The sequence below is a fragment of the Phacochoerus africanus genome, chromosome 1 (assembly GCF_016906955.1).
Source record: "Phacochoerus africanus isolate WHEZ1 chromosome 1, ROS_Pafr_v1, whole genome shotgun sequence".
Lineage (NCBI taxonomy): Eukaryota > Metazoa > Chordata > Mammalia > Artiodactyla > Suidae > Phacochoerus > Phacochoerus africanus.
Window position 1 is genome coordinate 155,981,567 of NC_062544.1, and position 23,405 is coordinate 156,004,971.

The following is a 23,405-nucleotide window of genomic DNA, read 5'->3' on the forward strand; positions in this document are numbered from 1 at the left end:
AAATAGCTATTTGCCTGACATTCTATTTGCATCTCACCATCACATTCAAATAGCTGGGACATTGATTTTTTTCCTAGCTCTGCCTTTGAACATGAAAGTGTTTTTTTCCCTATTTTTTCCCCCTCCTTGTGAGAACAGGGATAAGAATGGATCGATAATTACATTGTTGGATAAAAATGAATATAAATTTTATTGAAAAACAACACCAGCAACAACGTGGGAAAAGCATACTCAACAGCCACTGGCCCACACAACTCAATGCACACGTTATGAAAAGTAATCACCTCTTCAGAGTTCCAGCTATGCATCCCAATGAAGAGAAGTGATCGACCTCAGATAAACTGACAGGGAACACAAATGCACACCACCGCTGAACACTCTGCCGACAGCAAAGGACGCGACAATACCATCCCGGTCCCCTGTGCCGGGGGCCATCTCGTGCATTTCAAGAATTAAACTGGTTTGGAGAGAACCCAGTCCTCCCAGTCAGTGCAGCATCGAAGCCCCCAGACCACTGGGAAAAGCTTTCTACCTTTCCAGTCCTTTGAGAAGAAGAGGATTTCACAGACTTTCTTGGCAACTTGTCCCTCCTGCTTAACAACAGGAAATGCTTCTGTACGTCTAGCCTAAATCCTTCATGCTTCAGTTAATCTATTTATTTCCTTCTCATCTCAGCAGGCTGTGAGGAGTGTGTTCTGGTGGGACAGTGTCACATATGGGAAACACACAATGCTCACAATCAGATTGCAAATAGAGTCCAGCTGTGCTGGCAGCGCTTCCGAAACCAGCTGAAAAGAAGTGAATTGCAGTTGTGGTTGTAGCCCATATGCCCCATTCCACTCCCCAACCCTCCCCAACCCTCCTTAACCCTCCTTGTCCTTCTGTGGCCTGAGGGCTGCCATCCTAGGACTTGCAGCAACAGCTCTCTGAGTTCCATCCATTTCACTCCTTCACTAGTGTAGGAATGAGTATGGTCAAAGCTGTCCCATCCACTCCTATGGGATCTCGGGATCTCCGGGCAAAGTACTCCCAAATCCTAATATATTCATGGCTTCTCACAACGCCAGGTGGTTCCCAGCCTCCCCTCAGAACATGTGCGTGGGAACGACCTGCTGCATGTGCACACGAGGAGACGCTGAGAAGCCATGAGAGAAAGCACTCAGGGAATTTAACATTTCAGCTGCATTTTTCAAATTCTGCTTAAAAACCACAGAGACAGATTTCAGTTTCACGGGGGTTTGCAGCACCCGCAGTTCTGCAGTCGGACACCAGGGGGCATCCGTGCCACTCCACAGGCCGCTGGGACCCCTCGACCAGGAAACAAAGATGGGGATTTAAATAAAAGACTTCAAAATGCAACCCCGAATTCTACCTTGAGCAGCATGCGTGTAAAAATTCATGAAGATTGGATTTCATTTCATGTATTTTTACTTCAAGTGGAAAGAAACTCAAGTGTTGTTTGACTGTGCCTACAGCTGTCTTTACAAGGTGCGGGGGTGGGGTGGGGGGTAGGCTCCTGGTTAAACGATCAGGGGGCCGCTCCCTACTGCTTTAAGAGGCTGGGCCTCTCCTTCTCTGGACAGCTCCTGTTTTGCTGGGTGGCATCCTTTGCGTGCTCCAGGATGTATAGATCAATTATATTTTGTAAAAGATTCATGTCGCTCTCAGCAGGACTAGCAGCCAGCTCTGGGTCCAGTGAGTGACATGAGTCATAGAAGGCACTTATTATTTTGATGAAACACAGCACATTTCTTTCAGCCCATAAAATCAAAGGGGTGAGAAAAGGCTGTTTTCAGGGTGTTAAAAACTCCCCTTGTTTCCCTGTCGTGGTGCACAGCGGTTCCGCCTCTGCGGCCTTTGTGCATTTTCCAGGCGTGAGTGACACGGTGCTGAATGCCTGGGTGGCAGAGCCTGCCAGAGGACACTGGACACAGGCCAGGGAAGCTCAGCCCCCCATGGTGTACTGCCTTCATGCGCCAGGGCCACCGGCTTGATGGAGGATGGGCACCCGTAACATTGCTCTGAACCGGGTGGGTCCATGCTGGGGGACAGTGGGGGGTGGGGTCTTTGGGGGGGGGGAACCCCAAGAGGATGATGGACTGAAGTGTTGGGAGCCTGGAACTTGAGACAGGCCTGGGCCGTGGAGGCTGCTGCCACCTACCCTGAGCTCTGGGATGACTAGGGCAGGGCCTCTTGGCTTTCTTTGCAGTCCCATCGTGAAGGGTCAGCATGACACGGTACCTGGTGCTTATTAAGTGTTCCACTTGCTGCATACACAGATGTGAGGAGGAAGGTACAGGGGGCCGAGGATCCTGGGCCGGCTCTGACTGTGGCTGAAGTTGGGGGCATTTAGAGCAGCAGCCTGGGGGGAAAGCTGGGCAGAGCTGGCCCTCAGGGGCCAAGGCACTGACAGGTAGGGGCTGTAGAGCTGGAGAAGCCAGGAGGGCAGGAGGGAGCACCTTCAATGTCTCCACATGCTGGGATGGTGCTGCAGCGGACACGCAGGGCCTCTCAGGGCCTCTCCATCCCCCCCTTCTCCCCCCCCCCCCCCGCCCCCCGCCCTCACTGGAGCCAGACGGTCCACTGTTGCCATGGCAACGCTGGCCGGAGATGCTGCTAAGGGCCAGCTGGGCAGCCAAGCCTTCTCAGGCCTGAGCAGACAAGGGGCTCTGAACATCCCTACAGAGGGAGGGCCCTGGGGGTCTCTTTTGTCTGAGAAGGGATGGAAGGGACAAGCACAGAAACCACTCCCAGGCAGGTCAAAGTCCTCCCAGGTGTGGCTTTGGTGGTAGGAATCTGGGGGCCGGGGAGTGGGGCCTGGCAGCATTCTCATCACTCCCTCACCTGACCTCTCTGTCTTGGTCTTTGTTTAGGGTTATCACCAGGGCTCCCCAAGGGCCCAGTAGCCTCCTAAGGCTCCCTGGGGAAGGTGCAGGGTGGGCCTAAGGCACAGGCTCTGAGAGGGCCTGGAGGAGCCAGTTAGACGGATTGGACCGAATTAATCCCTCTGAGAGCAGAGGCCTAGACCCTTAGACTCAGACGGCAGGAGGGCAAAGTGTTCTTTGTCCTCTGCCTCCCACCCAGGACACCCAAGAGCAGGCACTGGCTGCCTTGGCATCTCCCATAACTTTCCTGTTGCCACATTCCTGGCATATACAGGGGTTGTGGATGGTCTGCTTCCTCTCCCACACCTTCCTTCTCGGGCCCTGGAAGAGAAAGATGCAGCCGCAGGAATGCGGAAGACGGTCAGGTCTGGGAAAAAAGATGATTGTCCAACCTCCGCTCCGGCGTCTGGGAGAAACACAGTGATGCTCCTTGAAAGGGGCTCTAGGATTCAGGATAACGCAGCCTCCCAGAGCATGCCCTCTCCTCTCTCCCCATTGCAGGGAAAAGCTTTCAGCCCGGGCAGTGTCCTTGCTTTCCCACCGGCCCTAGAACAACAACAGCATCAGCATGAGAAGGGGGCATCTGGGCAGTGGTGTAGAGTTGACAATACCTTGGATTTACATAGCACCTTTGTCTTCTAAAGGGCCTTTGCCTCTGTCGCCTCAGCCACCAGAACACAAATATCGCAGCTTCCGCGGCAGAACAGGGAGACGGAGGCAGAGGCCCAGAAGGGATTCCATGCAGACTCAGTGGTGTGTCCGGGGCTCTGTGTGCTGCCCTGGGCCAGGCTCTCACTGGGTGTCGTTCACCTTGTACTTCAGGATGTAGGAGTAGAAATTGTGGTTGGCATTCTCCAGCACCATGACGTAGACCTCCTGGCAGCCGGCCGTGCTGCAGCTGCCCTCCCAGTAGCCCTCGTGGTTTAGGGTCAGCGGCCACGTGTCCTGTCCCTTCACCAGAGCTTTGGCGACACCGTGCAGCTTCAGCTTGAACGGGACGTTGCGGTTGGCAGGAAGCACGCCTGATAGGGGCTCCAGCAGCTCATTGTCCTGCCCCCAGTTGCCGAAGCTCTCAGGGAACACGGGCCAGTTCACCTTCGTGTTGGTGCAGCACAGGAGGTAATTGAAGACGAAGATGTAGTTGCCCGGTTCCTGCCTCTTCTTGACGAAGATCTTGAGGGCGAACTTGCCAGCGTGGGGCAGCTGGACTTTCAGCTCCGTGTGCTTCTCCCGGTGCAGCTGGAAGATGTAGCGTCGCTGCGTCTCTTCAGTGATGGGGCCGTCGTCCCCATGAAGCGACGCCAGGACACTGATGCCCTCCTCCACGCCGAAGCTGATGGAGCAGCGCCCATCACTGGTGTAGATGACGGGCTCGGGGTGGGATGGTTTCGTGATGCCCATCTGCTCCGAGAACCAGCTGGGGCCCACGGGCTGGTGCAGCTCAGCGGGCAGCCGGACGTCGATGTCTGCATAGTGGCACTTGAGCGTGTACTCCAGCACCGAGCTGTAGATCTCCGAGTTGCCTTTGGCAAAGATCTGCAGCTTGTGGGTGCCCACGGTTGGAGGGTACACTTCCAGCTTCATCCCGTTCTTCCTGAGGCTCAGCAGCCCGTGCTCCTGCTTGCCGTTGAGCATAAACATGAATAGCGTTGGGGCACAGCTCTCGATGGTGACCGTGGCCTTCCCGTTCACTGTGCAGAGAGAGTCAAGGTCAGGTGAGAGGGGTGTGGCCTGGGCTGATGTGCTGGTAAATGTTTAACAGCGGAATCTCTGGGGGGGGGGAACCCTGACTTACAGCGTCTGCCCCCACCCCACCCCCCATTTCCGTGGTGTAAATATCTACCATGATATTCTTAAGACACCAATGTGGCCTCACTGAACATGATAGAAGCTGGTGGCAGCACATGGCTGGAAGGCTTCCCCTACTGCTCTGGGTGGTTCTCTTTGGAAGCTGAAAGCTGGGAGGTCTCAGGAAAAAAAATCTGCCCCCCAGTTGTATGTGCTCACTTGGCCCATTTGATTCACATTGGATGAAAGTTGCATGAAGGCTTAGCCTAGTTCCTGGTCAGGGGAGAGGGCTGAGGGGCAAGGAGGGCCCTGGTTCGAGAGCCACACTTTGTCTGTCACCTCCAAGTCACAAGACTTGATTTCACATTGATCTCTACAGCATCTGGTCCTCACAGTGTCACAGCTGTCATGTCAACTCCTTACCTTAAAAACCACTTGGGGAGTTCCCATCATGGTGCAGGGGAAACGAATCTGCCCAGGAACCACAAGGTTGTGGGTTCGATCCCTGGCCTCACTTAGTGGGTTAAGGATCTAGCATTGCCATGAGCTGTTGTGTAGGTCGCAGACACAGCTTGGATCCTGCATTGCTGTGGCTGTGGTGTAGGCCGGCGGCTACAGCTCTGATTAGACTCCTAGCCTGGGAACCTCCATATGCTGCCAGTGCGGCCCTAAAAAGACAAAAATACCAAAAAACAAAACAAAAACCCCACTTGAAATGGCCTCCCTCCTGTGCTCAAGGGGCAGGGCTGTCTACTTGCATCCCTCTCCCCCACCCCAGGCTTCTTGAATGGAGTCAGTGAGTGCATGGGAGGCTCTTCTGCATCCACACCCCTCCCTGCCTCTCCCCTTGCCCCTTAGTGCTGTCTTCCTTTGTCCCAGTCACTGTGTGGGGGTCAGGGAGTCAGTTCTCCATCTTTGCAGTCCAGAAGCACTCCCCTGCCTGGTCCCCTCTGCCTCGCAGGACCCCAGGGAGGGGCAGGGCTTCTCTAAGGGCCTCGCCCTGCCTTTCTCTCAGAAGCCGATCACCTGCTATTTGTCCCAGCCACCCCCGCAGCTCCATTTGTGGATGAACACAAAGGAAGGACCAGACTAGCATCTGATCCATGCTCCCTAGTGAGCTTTCCCCAGTCGGGGGTCCAGTGGCCCTGCTGGGGAGGCAGAAAGCCATGCCTGGTCTCTAGGACAAGTGTCCCGCGACTTCCCACAGAAACAGCCACGAGGTGCCCTGACTCCAGGCTGCTCAGCTCCTGCATTGTGTTACCTCCCATGATGGGAGTGACAGTCCCCACGCAGGCAGCGGGCTGTGGGCTGGGGGCACCAGGGGCCTCTCCCCTTGCCTTCTTCATGGCTCCTCTGTCTAGAAGGCTTTCCCTGCCTTCTCAGGCACTGCCAACTCCTCACTGGCCATCTTCTCCCAAACCCTTCCCACTGCAGTTCTCCTCCACTCATTCAGTTCTCTGAAATCTGACCTCTGTCCCCGCTCGACAGGTGACCAGTGACTTCCTTGGAGGTTCTTGTCCATGCCCTCCTGGAAGTCCTCTCCTCCCCTTGCATCCATCACCGACCTGGCCTGGCTCTCTCTCCACCCCTCTGACTGTCACCTGATCCCTTCCCTTTCCGGCACACTAATTGTGAGTTTCTTTGTGCTTCTGTGCTATTTTCTTTGTCTACACTCCTCCACTGCCATCAGCCACAGTGGGACACCTGTCCCAGGGTAACCGCCAAAGGAAAGTGACCAAGAACAGCAGACTTGTTATCAGCCTTTCTCAGTTGTATCCCTCTTCTCCCCTCACTTCCTCTTCTAAGACAACTTGTGGGGTGGGGGGTGGGCAGAGCTGTCTCAGCCCTCAACTGCTCATAGCCGCTGTTCTGCTCCATCTTGCACCCTAGCTGATTGTGAGGCTGAGCTGCCTGGAAGCCTCTCTCCTGGCCCTGCATCTCCTTCAGGGAACTTAGTGCTGCTGTAACATCTATTCCCCCTGCTGGATGCAGGCGCCATGGGGAAGGGCTTTCTCCTGCCTCCTTTCCTGCCATGTCGCAGGTCTGGCCAGGGCACCTGGCTCAGGGAACTCTTGGCAAAGGTGAGTCGAATGGCTGGGAAGCCTTGAAATAAACGGTGGGGAGCCTGTGACCGCCTCCCCTCGCCCCTCCCCAACCCTCTCTCGCCCTCCCCTCCCTCCTGTCTTAGGCCCACCACAGTTTTCCCTCTCTGCTTTCTTCCTATCTCCACTCTTAACAAAACTCGCTCCAGCAAAGAAACAGTCTTTAAATATGCTTCATGAATATGCAAGCAAATTTTAGCTTTACTATAGATTGAGAAACCTAACGTTTACATTTCTGTCTCTTGAAAAGGCAAACTCCTTGGTAGCGATCTTCTGGTGTGGCCTGGCCGATTCCTCCCATGGCCCCAAGGCCTATGACAGCCAGAAGAGCACGCTGGCCCCTCCCGCCCTGTCTGACATCACCACAGAAGCCGAACTCAGCGATGGCAGCCTCATGCTGTTATTTTAGCAGCGGGAGCTGCCAGGTATTTGCGGTTTTAAAAAGTATTCAGGAGCTCAGCAACCTGGTTAAGGAGACTGCTATGAGGTGGAAGGGACAAATCAGCAGGGACGAATGTGGGGGCCCCTGTGTTCTGGTGCCCCCATGGCCTTGCAGTGTGGGGTAAGGCTCACCCGCAGACCCCCGACCCGCTGTGCTAATGCTGGGTGAGCTCAGGTCTTCCCTCCTGGGAGCACACAGGCCCTTGGGGGGCAGAGACGGGGCCCACAGCCCTTGGCGGAAGTGTGAGGTGCACTGACCTCTCTGGGCTAAGCCCTGCACTATGGTTCTGGGCCTCCTAAGCCCGGCCCCCCACATGCCTCATAGTTCACAAACATACCCAATGGGCTGCCTGTGGCCCCTGTGGGGAGGTGGGGAGCGAACGTCAGTCCAGGCCAGCCCCGAGGATAGCTCAGCTCCAGTCCCTGTACTGCCTAGCCCAGGGAAGTCACTTGGATGAGGCTGGCCCTGCCTCCAGGACAAAAAGAGGCAAAGCCGTGGGCGGGACCAGCAGGCATCCAGCGCAGTAAGAGACAGCTGTGCAAGGCCAGGTGGCACCTACCTCTGGGGGCTTGAGCTCAGGCCTTGGGGGCCTTGATGTGTCCTTCCTGGAACACGTCTGTCCCTGTATCCTGTGATGCCTGCTCTCCAGCTCCCAACATTCAGCCCAGTGGCTACGTCCTTAAGAAAGCCCCCCAGTGCTCTGTCCTGAGAGAACCCCGCTGCTCCCCCACCGGCTGGTTAGTCCACTGACATGCAGATCCTGGCTCTGCTGGGCCAAACACACTCTGTGCCAGGAGTCGGGAGCTTCTGTTGGGCACCTGAGCTGGGAGGTGAGGCAGCCCTTTCCCTGTGTGTGAGCTGAGAGCGACCCCCCACCAGCCCTGGCTCCCTGACACACTGAGCCACAGACCTCATCACATCCCCGTCTTGGTTTATGCTGGAGTGAGGGGCATTGGTCCTTCTAAATGTGACCCGAGGCCTTGTCCTGTCCTGATGGCCTGATGGCCTGGGCAGCCTCAGTTGCCGTGCACTGCCCCCCCCCGCCCCCCCACCCCGCAACTCCATGTACAGCTGACACAAGCTGGGTCCTGGCAGGGCAGCCCCCAGGCTCTGGTTACCTGTCTTGATGATGGAGGTCTCCGGTTGGGCACTCAGCATCCCCTTGTTGTAGAATTCGCTCTTGTGATACATGTTGTTTTCAAACTGCCTCAGGGATTGAGGAGGTTTGAGCAGTTGCCAGTTCTTGTTGTCTGGGAAATGGTCCTCGATGAACAGAGCAGGATGGGTGAGGAAGTAGAATTCATTGTAGCTGGAGGGGGACAAGCTGGTTAGTAGCCATGTGGGGGGAGCAGGTCCTGGCTGCACAGGGGGCACGGAGCGGAGAGCTCACAGGGGGTCCTCAGGGCCTTCCTTGGGCTGACACATCCACAGGAGAGGTCCCGCCCGCATGTCAACGGGAAGAGGCACCATCTCCAACACTACCGTGGGCCGTGCATGTGCTCCCTCAGGGGTTGCTTCCAGAAAGAGAAGGCAAGGCAGGATCCGAGGCCACTTTTAAGAGAAGGCCACAGCCCAGGTGGGGCTGTGTCCACACGGAGAAAGAGTTCTCCCTGCTCTCAAAGCCAAAGAGATTTAAAGGGAGCAAAGCCGTGACCCACAGACCAGGTGCCAGTGGAGTGGCAGGAAGACGGGGAGGGAAAGCCTGGTGCACGGGCTCTGTCCACACCCAGCGTGAGCAGCTGTGTAGGTGGGAAGCCCTGATGTGGCCCCTGGAGCCACCTAGATGCGGCTCTCTGGAGGCCAGTGATGGGGATCAGGAGAAGAACAGGGGACTCCTCTGAGACGGGGGTGCCTTCACTCGGCCCCAAGTGAGCAGTGCCCAGAACTAATGTAGCAAAGGAGAGGTGTGACCGGATGTGTCCTGCACATACGTGTATGTGTGTGTGCACTCGTGTCTGCCCTGCGTGCAGGACTGTCAGGATTTTTTTTTTGTCTTTTTTTGTTGTTGTTGTTGTTGTTGTTGTTGCTATTTCTTGGGCCGTTCCCACGGCATATGGAGGTTCCCAGGCTAGGGGTTGAATCGGAGCTGTAGCCACCGGCCTACGCCAGAGCCACAGCAACGCGGGATCCGAGCCGCGTCTGCAACCTACACCACAGCTCACGGCAACGCCGGATCATTAACCCACTGAGCAAGGGCAGGGACCGAACCCGCAACCTCATGGTTCCTAGTCGGATTCGTTAACCACTGCGCCACGACGGGAACTCCAGGACTGTCAGGATTTAAACTGCATAGATGAGACAATGCTCTTGTTTTTCTGGGTGAAAAGGCATCTGAGCTGCTGATGGACTTTAAGATCCAGCACAAATGTCATGGTTAAGGCCAGAGCCTTGGAGGATGGACATGCTTCAGCCCTCAGTATCCCAGCCACCCTGCCCCACAGTGGCCAGGGTGCCTGCACATCCCAGCACCCCTTTCCACAAACCAGAGCCCCTTCCTCAGAGGTAAGATACAGCCCCATTAGCCCAGAGATGAGGAAGCAGAGCCCCAGTGTTTGGGAGGCAGCAGGAGAGAATTCTAGCACCTGTGCATGTAACGCACAGTAAAATGGCCAAGGACCTCAGGGGAACCTGCAGATGCTTAGAGGGGCTGCCCTGCCTTTGCTCACACTTGGCCTGTGAATGAACACTATGCTGTTAGAGCTTGGGTGGAGGGGGGAGCTGGGGAGCCAGAGGGGGCTTTAGACAGTGGAGGGTCTAAAGGTCAGGACAAAAAGATCAGGCCCTTCACTGGCCTGGAACTAGCTCACCCCTGAGCTGGAGGAAGAGTGGGGGCAGCCAGCAGCAGACAGAGGCCCCTTGGCCCTCCTTCCCCTCCCACTGGGCCTTCTCTACCTGCTCCTCATGCAACCTCGCACCTGCCCCATTTCCACGGATCATTTCCTAGGACCCTGTGGAACCGAGCCTGTACTTACAGGAAGGTGAACTTGGAGGTGGCGGAATCCACCAGGCCACTGCCCCAGGTGCTGTCCACCAGGTGCCATCTCCCCTCCAGGTACACGGCATTCCAGGCGTGGTCAAACTCCCCAGAGAAGCTCTGCCCTGGCTGGTAGCCAAAGCCCTTGGAGTAGCCAGGCACAGTCATACACTGCACTCCAGCGATCCTGGGGGGCGGGAGGTGGGGTGGACAGAGGCTCTGAGAGGCAGCTCCCAGTACCCCCCCCCAAATCCCAGTCTGTCTGTGGCCTCAGGCCTTAGGCATGTCTGCTGTCCCTCAATCCCTCCCTGCCTCTCGCATAGTCACATATATACAGCCTGAGGGCTTTTATCTGCGGATCTGGGGGACTTGGGGCACAGGGCTTGCTGGTCCCACCAGGCAGACTAGCTGCAGCCCCCACTGTCTGCTCCTCCCTCCAACTGTACAAAGCACTTGGGAATGTTTCTCCCCAGAGACTGCCTGAGGGCTCTGCTGTGAGTCTGCAGGAGGATGGAGGTGCGACAGCAAGGATCGCCTGGTGAGCAAGGAAACCAGGGTGACAATGATGTCCTTGAAGATCCAGAGTGACTCTAGATATGTGACTGGGGATCGGGGTCTAGGTGGCAGTGCTGGATCTGAGGATGCAAGAGAAAGCTGAGGCCACTCCCCTCACCACGTCCAGCCCATGGACCCTGTGTGGGGACCCCTGGGGCAGGCCAGCCGGGGTCTCTGAGACGTGGGGAGGACAGGCCCACTGCCAGGGCCACCATAGTGCATTAAGGGCATTTGCTGACTGACTGCTCTGGCCACAGCTTCAGATTCCCCTGTAGCTGTCATTCCAGCTGGAAATGCTGACCAGTCAGCCCGAGTTTTTATCAAGGTCCCCTTGAGAGTGTGTTCCCTCACCACTCACAACCAAGCTGGCCTGGACAGTGGGGGATGGACACTGGTCACCTCTGGGGACCACAGAGATCATGGGCAAGCTATAATCTGGGCACTTGTAGCTGAAACCCTGAGGGCCAGACCTAGGCTATGGGCATCACTCCGCAGTCACAGCAAGCATCCTGAGAGTCCTGCCATGGCTACCTGGCCTTCTCCTTTTTTTTTTTTTTTTCTTTTTAGGGCTGCACTTGCGGCATATGAAGGTTCCCAGGCTAGGGGTCAAATTGGAGCTACAGCTGCCGGCCTATACCACACCCATAGCAACACCAGATCTGAGCTGCGTCTGCGACCCACACCACAGCTCACCGCAACACCGGATCCTTAACCCCACAACTCGAGGCCAGGGATTGAACCCACAACTTCATAGTTCCTAGTCAGATTCATTTCTGCTGCACCACAAGGGGAACTCCCAGCTGGCCTTCTCCTTCAGCAGCCCTGTCCCTCTGCATGACAGCTGAGGGGTGGGCTGCTCTTCTGACGCAGGGGACACTCCATGCTAGCCCTTCTGGGTCCTTCTGTGAGTTAGTGCTCCTTTTTCAAGACACTTTCCTTTCAATGTGGAAGGTTAGTGTGATCAACACCCACACCAGTGAATCCAGGGTGTGCGTGGCAGCCCCTTGGATGGGGCTCAGCACAAGCTGCCAGCTGATCCTTCCTCCCCTCACAGGAGCCCAGGCTGCGCTCTGTGTGTTGCTGGGCCTGTTTCGGGGAGGTGGCCCTGGGCAGCCAGGGTCCCTTTGGGAAGCAGGTCTGCAGCCCCAGGTGCTCTAAACAAGAGGCCATGGAGCCTCAGGGTAATGGGGGTGAGATGGCCACGCATTCAGGGTAGGAACGGGGAAATTTTCCATATATAACACAAACGTTTAATTACCAATGAGCAGAATATTGGGTTAAATATTCCTTGTCTCTATCTACATATCATTTGTTGTGAGAGTTAGGGAGGCAAACCATGGAGCCTCTAACTACCAAATTCTACCCCGCCAAGGGTCTCTGCATGTCCCCATGCGGCTTGAACTCCCCTTTCCTGCTGGGGGCAAGCGTGCTCTGCTGAGGCTCCTTATAGGCTGGAAAGTTTTGCAGCCCCCACCTCAACTTCTGCCTGCCGCTTTGCAAAAGCAGGTGCAGGCCTCCCAGGCTGTCTGAGAAATTCTAGAGAACAGACTGGCTGTGCCCTGTGGGAAGGATTTCAGGAGCACTTGAGCGGGGGCACAGGGCAGGGAGCAAGTGAAACTAGATCCATATGTTAGGATCTTCCGCTGAAAAAGCCAACAGCGACTCTCACAGGAGGCCCAGGAGAGGTACAGCCCGCACACCTGGAGAGCCCCCTCCTCTTTTAGCTGCAATAGGATGCATGGTCCAGAGCGTTTGTTCTCAGGATGGGTGATCAAGTGAGCTTATAGCCTTAGAGGAAAGAGCCAGCAGAGAGGGGACGGTTATGTGCAAGGCCAGAGGTGGGGGATGGAGGGACGGGGTTGGGGGGCTCTCCCGTAGGAGGCAGGGCTCTGTGCACTCGGAAAGTAGGTTAGGAGAAGGGACGCTGTGAAAAATATTTAGTAAGATAAGAAATGCCTCTGACACACTGTTATTGACAAGTGCCTATAAACCCCCACCATCAGCATAATGCCTCTGTGTGTGTGCGTGAGAGTGTGTGTGTACGGAGAACCACAGACAGAGGGGGAGGGCAGAGTCAGAGACAGTGCAGAAGTCATCTGGTCTCTTGGTAATGGGATTATAGGTGATTTTAACTTTCTTTATGCTTCCCTCTATTTTTAAAAAAACTTCAATAATGACTATGTGTTTGTTACTTTTTGAATTGGAAAAAAAAATCCATAAATATTACTTGAAAATGACATGCTTCGGTGATTTATTTTCCTTTCTTGCCCAGAATGCTGTTGCACGTGAATTTCTAGGATGATGTGGAGAGGATGCAGAGCACCAGAACGACAGAAGAAGCGTTTGGAGAAGGGGCTGCTTTGCAGAAAACGGGGTGGGGGGGTGGGGGGAGCCAAGGCCCATGCAATGCTCCTCCTACCCCCAGAGCCTGGAGTCAAGGGAGGAAGGAGGAGGCTCTGAGCACCCATGCGGCCTCCAGGTGCTGCGCTAAGACAGTACTGATGCGGGCACGGCTCCAGCTCTGCCTGAGTGTCCTCCTGGGAGAAGCCTGTCCCCGGGCAGGGGAGGGAGTGGAGGTAAGACTGGAGCACCCATTCCAGAAAAAAAGAGTCTGGGTTTTCTTACTTTCCTTCCCCACATGTTATGATTTCGATGTCCTTTTTAAACATCTTCATGTTTATCCTTTTGCTGTTCCTTATGTTTATCGTCACTTTTAAAATAAGTTTGTTTTTTTTTTTCCTTGTAGATCTGTATACTGGCTTTTGATGGAACATGATGGAGGGTAATGTGAGAAAAAGAATGTATATGTATGTATAACTGGGTCACTTTGCTGCACAGCAGACATTGACAGAACATTGTAAATCAACTACAATAAACAAAACAAAAACCAAAAAAAGTGCTTAAAAAGGTTGTTCAACTTGTAGATAGTTTTAAATAAAGCTAAAAACATGGCTATATTATTATTCACTCAAAAAAAAAAAACCAAAATGAGACTTGAGCACCCAGCGGGGGGAGGGGGGGGCACTAGGAGTGAGAGCGCAGCCCCAAGGGTGGAAAGGGCTGGAGGACAGGGATGTGAACTGCCGGAGGTTCTCCCAGAGGGCTTGGGGCTGCAGGGGGTGGTGACTGGGCGGAGCAGGAGAGCTGGGCAGCAGGACTCACTCCAGTGTGATCTTGCCAGACTCACCATGGGTAAAACGAAAGGCTGCATTAAATGATCTCTAGGGATTGATTCTCCTCTGACAGGCCGAGGAGAAACTGGGAGGGCCTTGGGGAATGCCTGGGGCAGAAGAAAGATGAATAAAACCCCCTCGGCTGTAAGCTTCTGCCATGCCTGACTATGATATGAGGATATTTCATTACCTGGCAGCAATGTGTGAGATGAACTGGACAAAGAAGTCATCATGGAAAGCATTATTGTTAATAGTCCATAACTCTCATGCAGAAGTATGGAACTAGTAATTCCAGCTGCCAATCATCAGTCAGGATAACCCACCACTGTCTCATGTCATCCAAAGGTTGCCGACTGTATACACTCCGTGCAAAGTACTGTACCAGGCACCAGGGAATACTATCACATGTCATATCATTTCAAAATAGACTGTGACATAACAAATTCTAATATTCTAAAAAGAAAGCTCACTGGCTACCCTAGATGTGCTGAGAGGTGGTGGGGGGAAGATATGTGAACTGTCACTAAAATGCTAGTGATAAGCACAGCCCTCGAGGGAACCCAAAGGAGGAGGAATCTGCTGGAAAGAGCTGGGAGAACACTGGAGAAGGGGTGGAGGACAAGAAACATTTCCACCTCTTAAAGAGCTCTGACCAACCAGCCTAGTGCCTAAAATATCACCCAAGGAGACATATCTAAAAACAGGCTGCAGAATCTTGGGTTTTACTTTTGACAGTTTTGAAAATCTCAGTGCCACTGGTATTATTGAGGAGGTGATCCAGACTGTGACTGTCCTTTTATTTATTTATTTATTTTTGGCCGAGCCCATGGCATGCAGAAGTTCCTAGGCCAGGGATGGAACCCACATGCACCACAGCAGTAACCTGAGCCACGGCAGTGACAATGCCGGATCCTGAACCTGCTGAGCTACCAGGGAACTCCATGTGACTGACGTTTTATACAGACATGAGTGGCTCCAGGGGCAGCAGGGTGGCTGAGCTGCCTGGGGTGGGACACATCAGCCCCTGACCTTGGCAGACTTTCTGCACTGACTGCTTCTCCCAGGATGTCTGAGCCACATGGAAGGCAAGGAGGGTGGGAAGGATGGGAGCTGTAGGAGAGGCAGAGAAGCATGTTCTTTTTTTTTTTTTTAATAAACATTAATGAAAACATTGTTATTTCTAATCATAAAATCCAGAAGCATGGTTTCATTTAACCTTAGGCTCAATGGTCAGTTTGGGCAAACACGTGAATTATAACTTTTAGGGCCTTGCTGTTCCTGAAACACTGGTGCTCACGAAAGTTCATATTATTCCAATGAAGGTAAATTCTAAACTGGCAAAAAACCAAAAAACAAAAAAACACCCTTTGATTTCCACACTGCAGCAGGACAGGCATAACCATGACTTTGGTTTCACAATTTATGTAGTTGATTTCTTGTAAATTTGACAGTGTTTTGATATTTCTGCCATCTGGTCCCCCTTCCCTTTTCTTATACCACCATGGTGAGGTCAGTGACTGTCACCACGGTAATAATTCTCACATCCAAGCCCTGTTTAGCGTCTTTTGAGGTTGACTTCAGGGGCCTCCTCTCTGACAAGTGGGGAATTGGCAGTTCGGAGAGGGAGACTGACTTGCCTGGGGACACATAGCGGGCCAGGGGCCAGAGCAGCACCAGGCCTCATTTGTCCTGATGCACAGCTCAAGAGGCTCTGCACTGCACCAGTCCTTTTGTACACCGAGATGTGGTTTAGTCTATAAATATCTGGGGGACCTCCAGAGTGAAGTTAAAGGCTGGTTTGCTATTGTGACATAATTCATCTTCGTAAGCGCTACCCTTTGGTGAATCTGTAAGCATGGGGGAGTTTACATGCCCCTTTCTGAAGCTGCATATGATGGGGGTAATTTACAGTTATTCAGTAAACCCACCTCTCCCAGCCTCTGGGGCCTCTGGAACCCAGGGATGTTCTGGGATCGTCTGGGACATAGTGCTGAGCAGCAGCACGCCACTGTGACAGCTGGGGATTCATGGAAAACTGACTGACATCTGATGGGTAACAACCAGACTCTTCAGCATCAAAGCCTCAAACTGGTAATAAGCTCCCCTGGCTTTCTTGGAAGTCCTTGGAAAACCCACTGGCTGGTGATGCTAGCGCCGAGATAACAGGGGAGGAATTACAACTGGAGGCTGATGCAGGGGCAGGATTTTGGGGAGTGAGGCTTGGCCCCTGCCAGGGAATGAAGCAGAATTCACAAAGGCTGTGGGGGACCTGAGACCCAAGGAGACACCTTTGTGCTGGACCACGGAAAGTCAGGAAGAAGCTGGACCAGCAGTTACAAGCAATAGCACTCACGAAAAAGGCACAATGGCTACTTGGGAAAGACAAGGAGGAAATGGGCAATAATATCTGCATTCCCCTCCAAATTACTTTATTAAATCAGTCTTTAATGAGGCCACCGCAGGGAAGCAGAATGGACGAGCAGAAGTAACGATGGTCATGTGGACACAACTCTTGCTAAGAGGCCACCCTAACAACTAAGCAGAGATAAATCAGCAAGCGCGGACTACACGTCTTTGGTGATTAAGGTATCCGCTAATGAATTCCCCAAACCTTCAGCAGTTGTTTTTTAAAGGGAAGGGGAATTAGGAAAGACGCATGGACAAGGTTACTGATCTTTAAAGCCAAAGTTAAAGGAATTCAGAGAAGCGTGAGCTATTGTTAACCATCCCAGGTGATGCGGAGGCTATGTCACGTGGTAATTGCCGGGTTGGAACCTAAGTTTAAAGGATGCAAAACATTGGGCTGTGTTTGAATGGTCAGCAGCAGGCTCGCATATGGCTGATGCTAAGGCTCTGGGCGGGGCCACAGAGCTGACGGTTCCACTCAAGGCAAATGCCAATTTTCTGAGCCTATGTGAGTCTATGTGGGTCTGTAGGCAAATCCTATAGAGGAAAGACACTCGAATACTGTGAAAAGACAGGGAGGGTTAAAAACAACACCCCTCCCATGCCCACCCCCGTGTTAGGTTAGCAAACTCCAAACTGCATGTTCTAGTTTAGTCCTGCAGTCCTGCCAGTGAGCCAGAGGCCTCAGCATGCAGATGAGAAAACGGGGCCTCTGAGAGGCTGCTTTCCAAAAGGAACAAAACCAGTAAGTAGTAAGTTAAACACTGAAAATCAAGGACTGGTAAACTGAGGCCCCAGAAAGTCTTTCTGACTGTAGATCTGGCACTTGCATACCATGCTAAGAAGGCTTCTTAAAAAAGGATATATTCTATTCTTAAAACCCCAGGTGTTTTCAAATTTGCAAATTAGGATGAAAATAATTATATTCTAAAAGATGCTAGGCACAGAGTTGAAAACGGATTGAGGGTTATTTCATTATTTAAAGAGAAAAAGAGGGAGTTCCCTGTTGGCCCAGAGGGTTAAGGACCTGGCGTTGTCACTGCTGTGACTTGGGTCCCTGCTGTGATGTGGGTTCTATCCCTGGCCCCGGAACTTCCACATGTCATGAGTGTGGCCGATAAAATAAAATAAAAAGAGAAGGAGGCCCATTTTGTGCAAGTCTGTTAGGAGTATCCTGTCATCAAGGGCCTTCTGTGTGTGGGATTCTGAGATGGGTGTTCATAGAAGTGGAAAGGGGGTGGGGCAAAGGCTTATTGAGACACGTGGGACATATAAGACATATAAGAGGAAATGAGCACAGGTAACACCTATCTGATAGACCTGCTCTGGTCCCCTCTGGGGCTCTGGTCTCAGAAGTGGGCCTTGGAGGTTGAGGGATGGGAAGAGCAGAGAGCGAGCAGGAGGGGTGGAGCAGCGCAAGGTCGGGTGCATGTCTGTGCTTGGTGGGAATGATGGGGGGTGGGAGGCTGGCCATCTGGCTGGCATGTCTCTAGAAGCAGGTCGTCCCGTGGCCATTGTACAACACTGACACATCAGGACTGCCCACCCGTGGACCCTTAAGTATTTATTGCCATACTTGCTTAGAAGAATTGCCCCCTGCAGTCCTGGCTGACTGACCTCTGGGTGCCTGAGAAGCCCCACTCTCAGAAGCCTGCAGGGACAGTGGGTGCAGCCCACCTTCCCCCTGGGGAGGGGCTTTGCAATGGTTCCCAGGGCTGGCTGAGTGCTTCCTGGGAAACACAGCAGACCTCAGAGATGGGGCACAGGAAGTTGTGGGGGTCCATGGGACGCCCCCATCCCGCCACCCCCACCTTGAGGCTGTCTCTAGGTTGCCTAGAACCAGCAGTGAGGGCTCCAACACAAATGCTTTCCTTACCAGCCACCTCCCTGCTCTCCCCAGCCCCGGAGGGCCTGGCCAGGTGCTCAGTCCCAGAGCAAAGGACATGGAGCTCAGAAGCTCCCAGACAGAAGCTGCTTCCTAGTTATTCAGCTTTTCCAACTGACAAATCTTTTCAGGTTGGGGATCTTTTGTTTCCCCCAAGAGCGCCCCTGTGCCAGCCCTGAGGACAGCCTTTCACAGGCCTCTTGGCGTCCGCAGCCACTGTTCTCACGTTCCCAGATCTGCCATTCTTCTAACCTTCAGCTGCGCAGAGATGGGAGAAGGTGGAAAAAGGGCCTTTTATAACCAAATTATCTCTGTGCCTTCATCTGCCATTATGTTAATGCATCGCGAAGCCCGGCAGATGGTACAAAGTCAATTATGCTGGTGTTAAAAAGGGAGAAATTGACCTTTTCAGGACTCACTTGGATTTGGAGCAGAGTTTGCAAACTCAGGTTTCAGGCCTGGCATGTGGGTGAAGGCGCCGGGCGCTTGGTAGGGGGAGGGGCTGGGTCAGGTGGTCAGCCCAGGCCCCCGCTGTACCTGCACATTCTCTCAAAGAGCCCAGCGTAGCCGTCACAGTTGGTCTTCTGGGTCTGCAGGATGGTGGTGGGTTTGAAGGCCTGGCGGTCCTTCTCCTGGGCGGCCTCAATGTCATACTCTGGGGGCAGAGGAGGAGGCGGTGAGGAAGCAAGTCCCGGGAGCCCACAGGTTGGTGCAGAGGAGACGGGAGTCAACTGCCTGAGACACCGCCCTACCCTCAGCTGTGCTACCAGCATCACCTGGGTGGGCCTCCCTCAGGCCTGGGAGAAACCACTCTGAGCTGAAGGGAAGCAGGGCCCAGGCCAGGTGGGATCTGGGAAATGTCCCCTCTTTGTATGATGGCGAGAGGAAGAGCAGAGAGGGCCACCTGGCTCTTTAGGCCTCTAAGAAAGGGCTGGGGGGGTGGGGGGATCAAGGCAGCACTGGGGTGGAGGGCTCTGCCCATTTGTCTATTGAAGCTGCTTGCCAGTCCTGCTACAGCCACGAAGGCCAGGGCCTCACACTGACCTACAGGGGGCAAACTGAGCTACTGTGAAAGCTCATCCCAAATAGAGAAGCGTGTGTGTGTGTGTGTGTGTGTGCACGCGCGCACGCGCGCGCAACAAAGAAGCCTACCAAAGGGTCCGATTCCCATCCCACCCCCTTAAGGCCCAGGCTGAGCTGCTGGGGTTGGGGTGGGAGAAGGTGGCCGCTCAGGCCCTGTGTCCAGATGCCCCACCTGTGTCAGGTGAGTTCATTCTCTAAGCTGCATCCCTAACTGCTGCTCCAGGAGGACAAAGGGAAAGCCCAGTGTCAGCAGGTAGGGGAGCCCTGCTGGTTGCTATGTCACAGGAAAGATGCTAGACGTCCACCCCACCACCCAGCTCTTCCATCAGCTGTGTGGGGCAGTATCCCACATCACTTTAGCAACCCCCATGGGCTTGGCTTGAGCTGGTCATACCCCCAGGGCTGTGGTGGGCAGAGAATGGTGGCTGAAGTCACCTGTCTGGGGGCCAGAGGGCAGGGAGAGGGGTGCCCACCCTTCCTGGCTCTGGTGCCTTAAGAAACCTGGGGTGTGACCATAACTTTTCAAACAGCTATGGTGCGTCTCCAACCTCCTCCTTCTTGGAGATGACCTGATGCCCTGGGTTCTCATCTCTGGGGAGCAGGTCGACCAGGAAGCCAGGACCAAGGGGAGGCTGCCACTGGGTGAAGGCCTTGGTTCTGGTTGTGGGCAAAGGGCCGTGTGGGATCCCTGTCCACCCACCATGGAGAATGGTAGTGCTCGGTGAGCTCCACCCTCCTTGGTTAGTCATTGGTTATCCAGCCTGGCTATCTGGGAGCCCCTCTCCTCCACCTTTTGTCCCACTCCAGACACACTGGTGATGGAGTTGAGCCCAGAGATTCTCCTTTGGGGACAGGGTCCTAGAGCCAGTGGCCCCACTGGGAGGCCTACCTATGTGGTGGCAGATCCAGATCCAGATGGCGCGGACCCTCTCCAGGTCACTGTGGGCCTCCTGGAGCAGGTCACTCACCAGCTCATCCAGGCCGCTCTTGACCATCACCTGGGGGAGGAGGGGTGTGCTACATCAGGGCCTGGACCAGGGCTGTGGAAGCCCAGTGCCTTGCCACCTGCAGCCACAGCTGCTCTTCCTCCAGCAGAGAAGGAGGAGAGACCCGCAGGGACAAAGGCTGGGCTGAGGGCAACCCTTGATGGCTGACACTGCTGACCAGCTGAACCACTGGCCCTAGAGCCACCACATCTCCTCTCTGTAGATCCTGAAGACAGCCAGGGGGCATCTGGGCACTGTAGGAACCCCTAGTCATAGACGATACTACCCAAAGCAATCTACAGATTTAGCACAATCCCTGTAAAAGTCCAGCAGTCTTTTTGCAAAAATGGAAAACCAATCTTCAAATTCATATGGAATTGTAAGGGGCCCAAAATAGCCAAAACAATTTTGAAAAAAGATGAACAAAGTGGGAAGAGACACGTTTCTGGATATCAAACTTACTTAAAGCTACAGTAATCAAGATAGTGTGGTGCTGACATAAGAATCATATAGGCTAATAGAACAGAACTGAGAGTCTAGAAATAAACTTGTGCATCTATGGCTAAGTGATTTTTGAATAGGATGTCAAGTACATTCAATGGGGAAAGAATAGTCTCTAACAAATGGTGCTAGGCATTCCCGTCATGGCTCAGTGGAAACGAATCCGACTAGCACCCATGAGGACACAGGTTCGATCCCTGGCCTTGCTCAGTGGGTTAAGTATCCGGTGTTGCCATGAGCTGTGGTGTAGGTCACAGATGCAGCTCAGATCTGGCATTGCTCTGGCTGTGGTGTAGACTGGCAGCTACAGCTCTGATTCGACCCACAGCCTGGGAACCTACATATGCTGTGGGTGAGGCCCTAAAAAGACACACATACAAAAAATGGTGCTAATCAACTGGATATCTGTACGTAAAAGAACAAAGCTGGACCCCTACATCATACAATACACAAAAATTAACTCAGAAATAACCAGTGACCTAACTATAAGAACATAAATTATAAACTCTTAGAAGAATGCAGGGGCTAAATCACCATGACCTTGGATTTAGCAATGGATTCTTAGAGATGACATTAAATGAATGGGATATAAAAGAAAAAATAGTTTCATTGGGCTTCATGGCAATAAAAAACTTCTGTGCCTCAAAGGACAATACTAAGAAAGTGGAAAGATAACACAGAATGGAAGAAATTATTTGCAAATCATATATGAGAAGGGTTTAATATTCAGAATATAAAGAACCCCTATAATTCAACAATAAAAAGACAACTCAACAAGGACTTGATATACATTTCTCCCAAAATATATAATTGGCCAGTAAGTACATGAAAAGATACTTAATAACATTAGTCACTAGAGAAATGCAAATCAAAACCAGAGTAAGATACCACTTCACATCCACTAGGATGGCAACAGTGAAAAAATAGCCAATTGTAAAAAAAAAAAAATTGGCAAAAATGTGAAGACATGAGAACCCCTGTATATTGCTGGTGGGAATGGAAAATGGTGCAGCTGCTGTGGAAAACAGTTTCCCCAAACATTTCCATATGGCAAGAAAAAAAAATTTCAACATGGAACTACCCTATGACCCAGCAATTCCACTCCTAGTTATATACCCTAAAGAATGAAGATGTCTGTTTATCAATGTTCACAGGGGCAGTATTCACAACAGCCAAAAGGGAGAAACAACACAAGTGTACATCGCAAATGCATGGATAAACAAAATGTGGTATATCCATGCAATGAAGTATCATTCATCCATTAAATAGAGTTCCCATTGTGGCTCAGTGGAAACGAAACTGACTAGCGTCCATGAGGCTGTGGGTTTGATCACTGGTCTCTGCTCATTGGGTTAAGAATCCGGCGTTGCTATGAGCTGTGATGTAGGTAACAGCTGTAGCTCGATTTGACTCCTAGCCTGGGAACCTCCTTATGCCACAGGTGTGGCCCTAGAAGATGGAAAAAAAAAAAAAAAAAGAATGTTAGTACATGGATGAACCTTGAAAATATGATGCTAAATGAAACATGCCAGACACAAAAAGATACAACATACAGTTCCCCTTATATGAAATACCTAGAATAGACAAAGTCATAGTGACTGCAAATAAATGAGGAGCTAATCCCAGGGGCTGGGAGGAGGGAGAAGGGAAAGTTATTGCTTAATGGGTATGAAGTTCCTAGAAGTAGTTAGTGGTGATGGTTGTACAACGTTGGGAATGTAATTTAAAATGCCACTGAGGAGTTCCCGTCATGGCACAGTGGTTAACGGATCCGACTAGGAAACATGAGGTTGTGGGTTTGATCCCTGGCCTCACTCAGTGTGTTAAGGATCTGGCGTTGCTGTGAGCAGTGGTGTGGGCCGCAGATGTAGCTCAGATCCCGCGTTGCTGTGGCTGTGGTGTAGGCCGGCGGCTACAGCTCCGATTAGACCTCTAGCCTGGGAACCTCCATATGTTGCAGGAGAGGCACAAGAAATGTCAAAAAGACAAAAAAAAAAAAGCCACTGAATTGTACACTTAAAAATGATTAATATGGCAAATTTCATATATCTATTTTACCACAATTTTTAAAAAAGGACAAGTTAGGTTTTCTTTTTCTTTTTGGCCATGCCCATATCATGTGGAAGTTCCTGGGCAAGGGATTTAACCTACTCCATAGCAGTGACAATTCCAGATCCTTAACCCACTGAGCCACCAGGGAACTCCCAAGTTAGGATTTCTGGCAGAGGCCCTCAGGAGGAAACAGGGTTGGTGTTGCTGAAAAGGCAGCCCTGACCCTGCCCACTCTTTCTAGAGAAGCAGGGGGCACCTGGGTGCCTACTTCTGCTATGATTGCCCACTTCTCTGTCACCCCCTGCCCTAGGGTCCTCCTGACCTGCTCTCTAAGGAGAAGACTCATGGATGCTCACACAGAAGCTCCAGGGCCCACCCCTCTGACCTCAGGGAGACTGCAGGCCCCTCCTGGGCCCCTCCTCCACCTCCCCTCACCCAGCTGCTCCAACACCACAGGCCTTGTCCCTCCCTCTTCCAGGGCCTAGAACCATACTCTGGCCTGGTTGACTCCTGACTTAATTCCCAACTTCAGTTCTGTGGTTTCTGGTCTCTTGGTCCCAATTTCACTCCAGC

General features: G+C 52.7%; 1 protein-coding gene across 1 annotated transcript in view; it reads right to left on the bottom strand.

The window, feature by feature from the left end:
• Nucleotides 1-2,564: 2,564 nt before the first annotated feature.
• KY (kyphoscoliosis peptidase) overlaps nucleotides 2,565-23,405 on the bottom strand; it is a 46,574-nt gene continuing 25,733 nt past the window's right edge. Inside the window, exons 7-11 of the mRNA XM_047754674.1 lie at nucleotides 20,183-20,291; nucleotides 18,748-18,865; nucleotides 10,190-10,378; nucleotides 8,336-8,526; nucleotides 2,565-4,576 (exon numbers count right to left, since the gene is read on the bottom strand). Of these exons, the coding sequence (XP_047610630.1) occupies nucleotides 3,678-4,576; nucleotides 8,336-8,526; nucleotides 10,190-10,378; nucleotides 18,748-18,865; nucleotides 20,183-20,291 (1,506 nt within the window). The 3' untranslated portion in view covers nucleotides 2,565-3,677. The remainder of the gene's footprint in view (nucleotides 4,577-8,335; nucleotides 8,527-10,189; nucleotides 10,379-18,747; nucleotides 18,866-20,182; nucleotides 20,292-23,405) is intronic.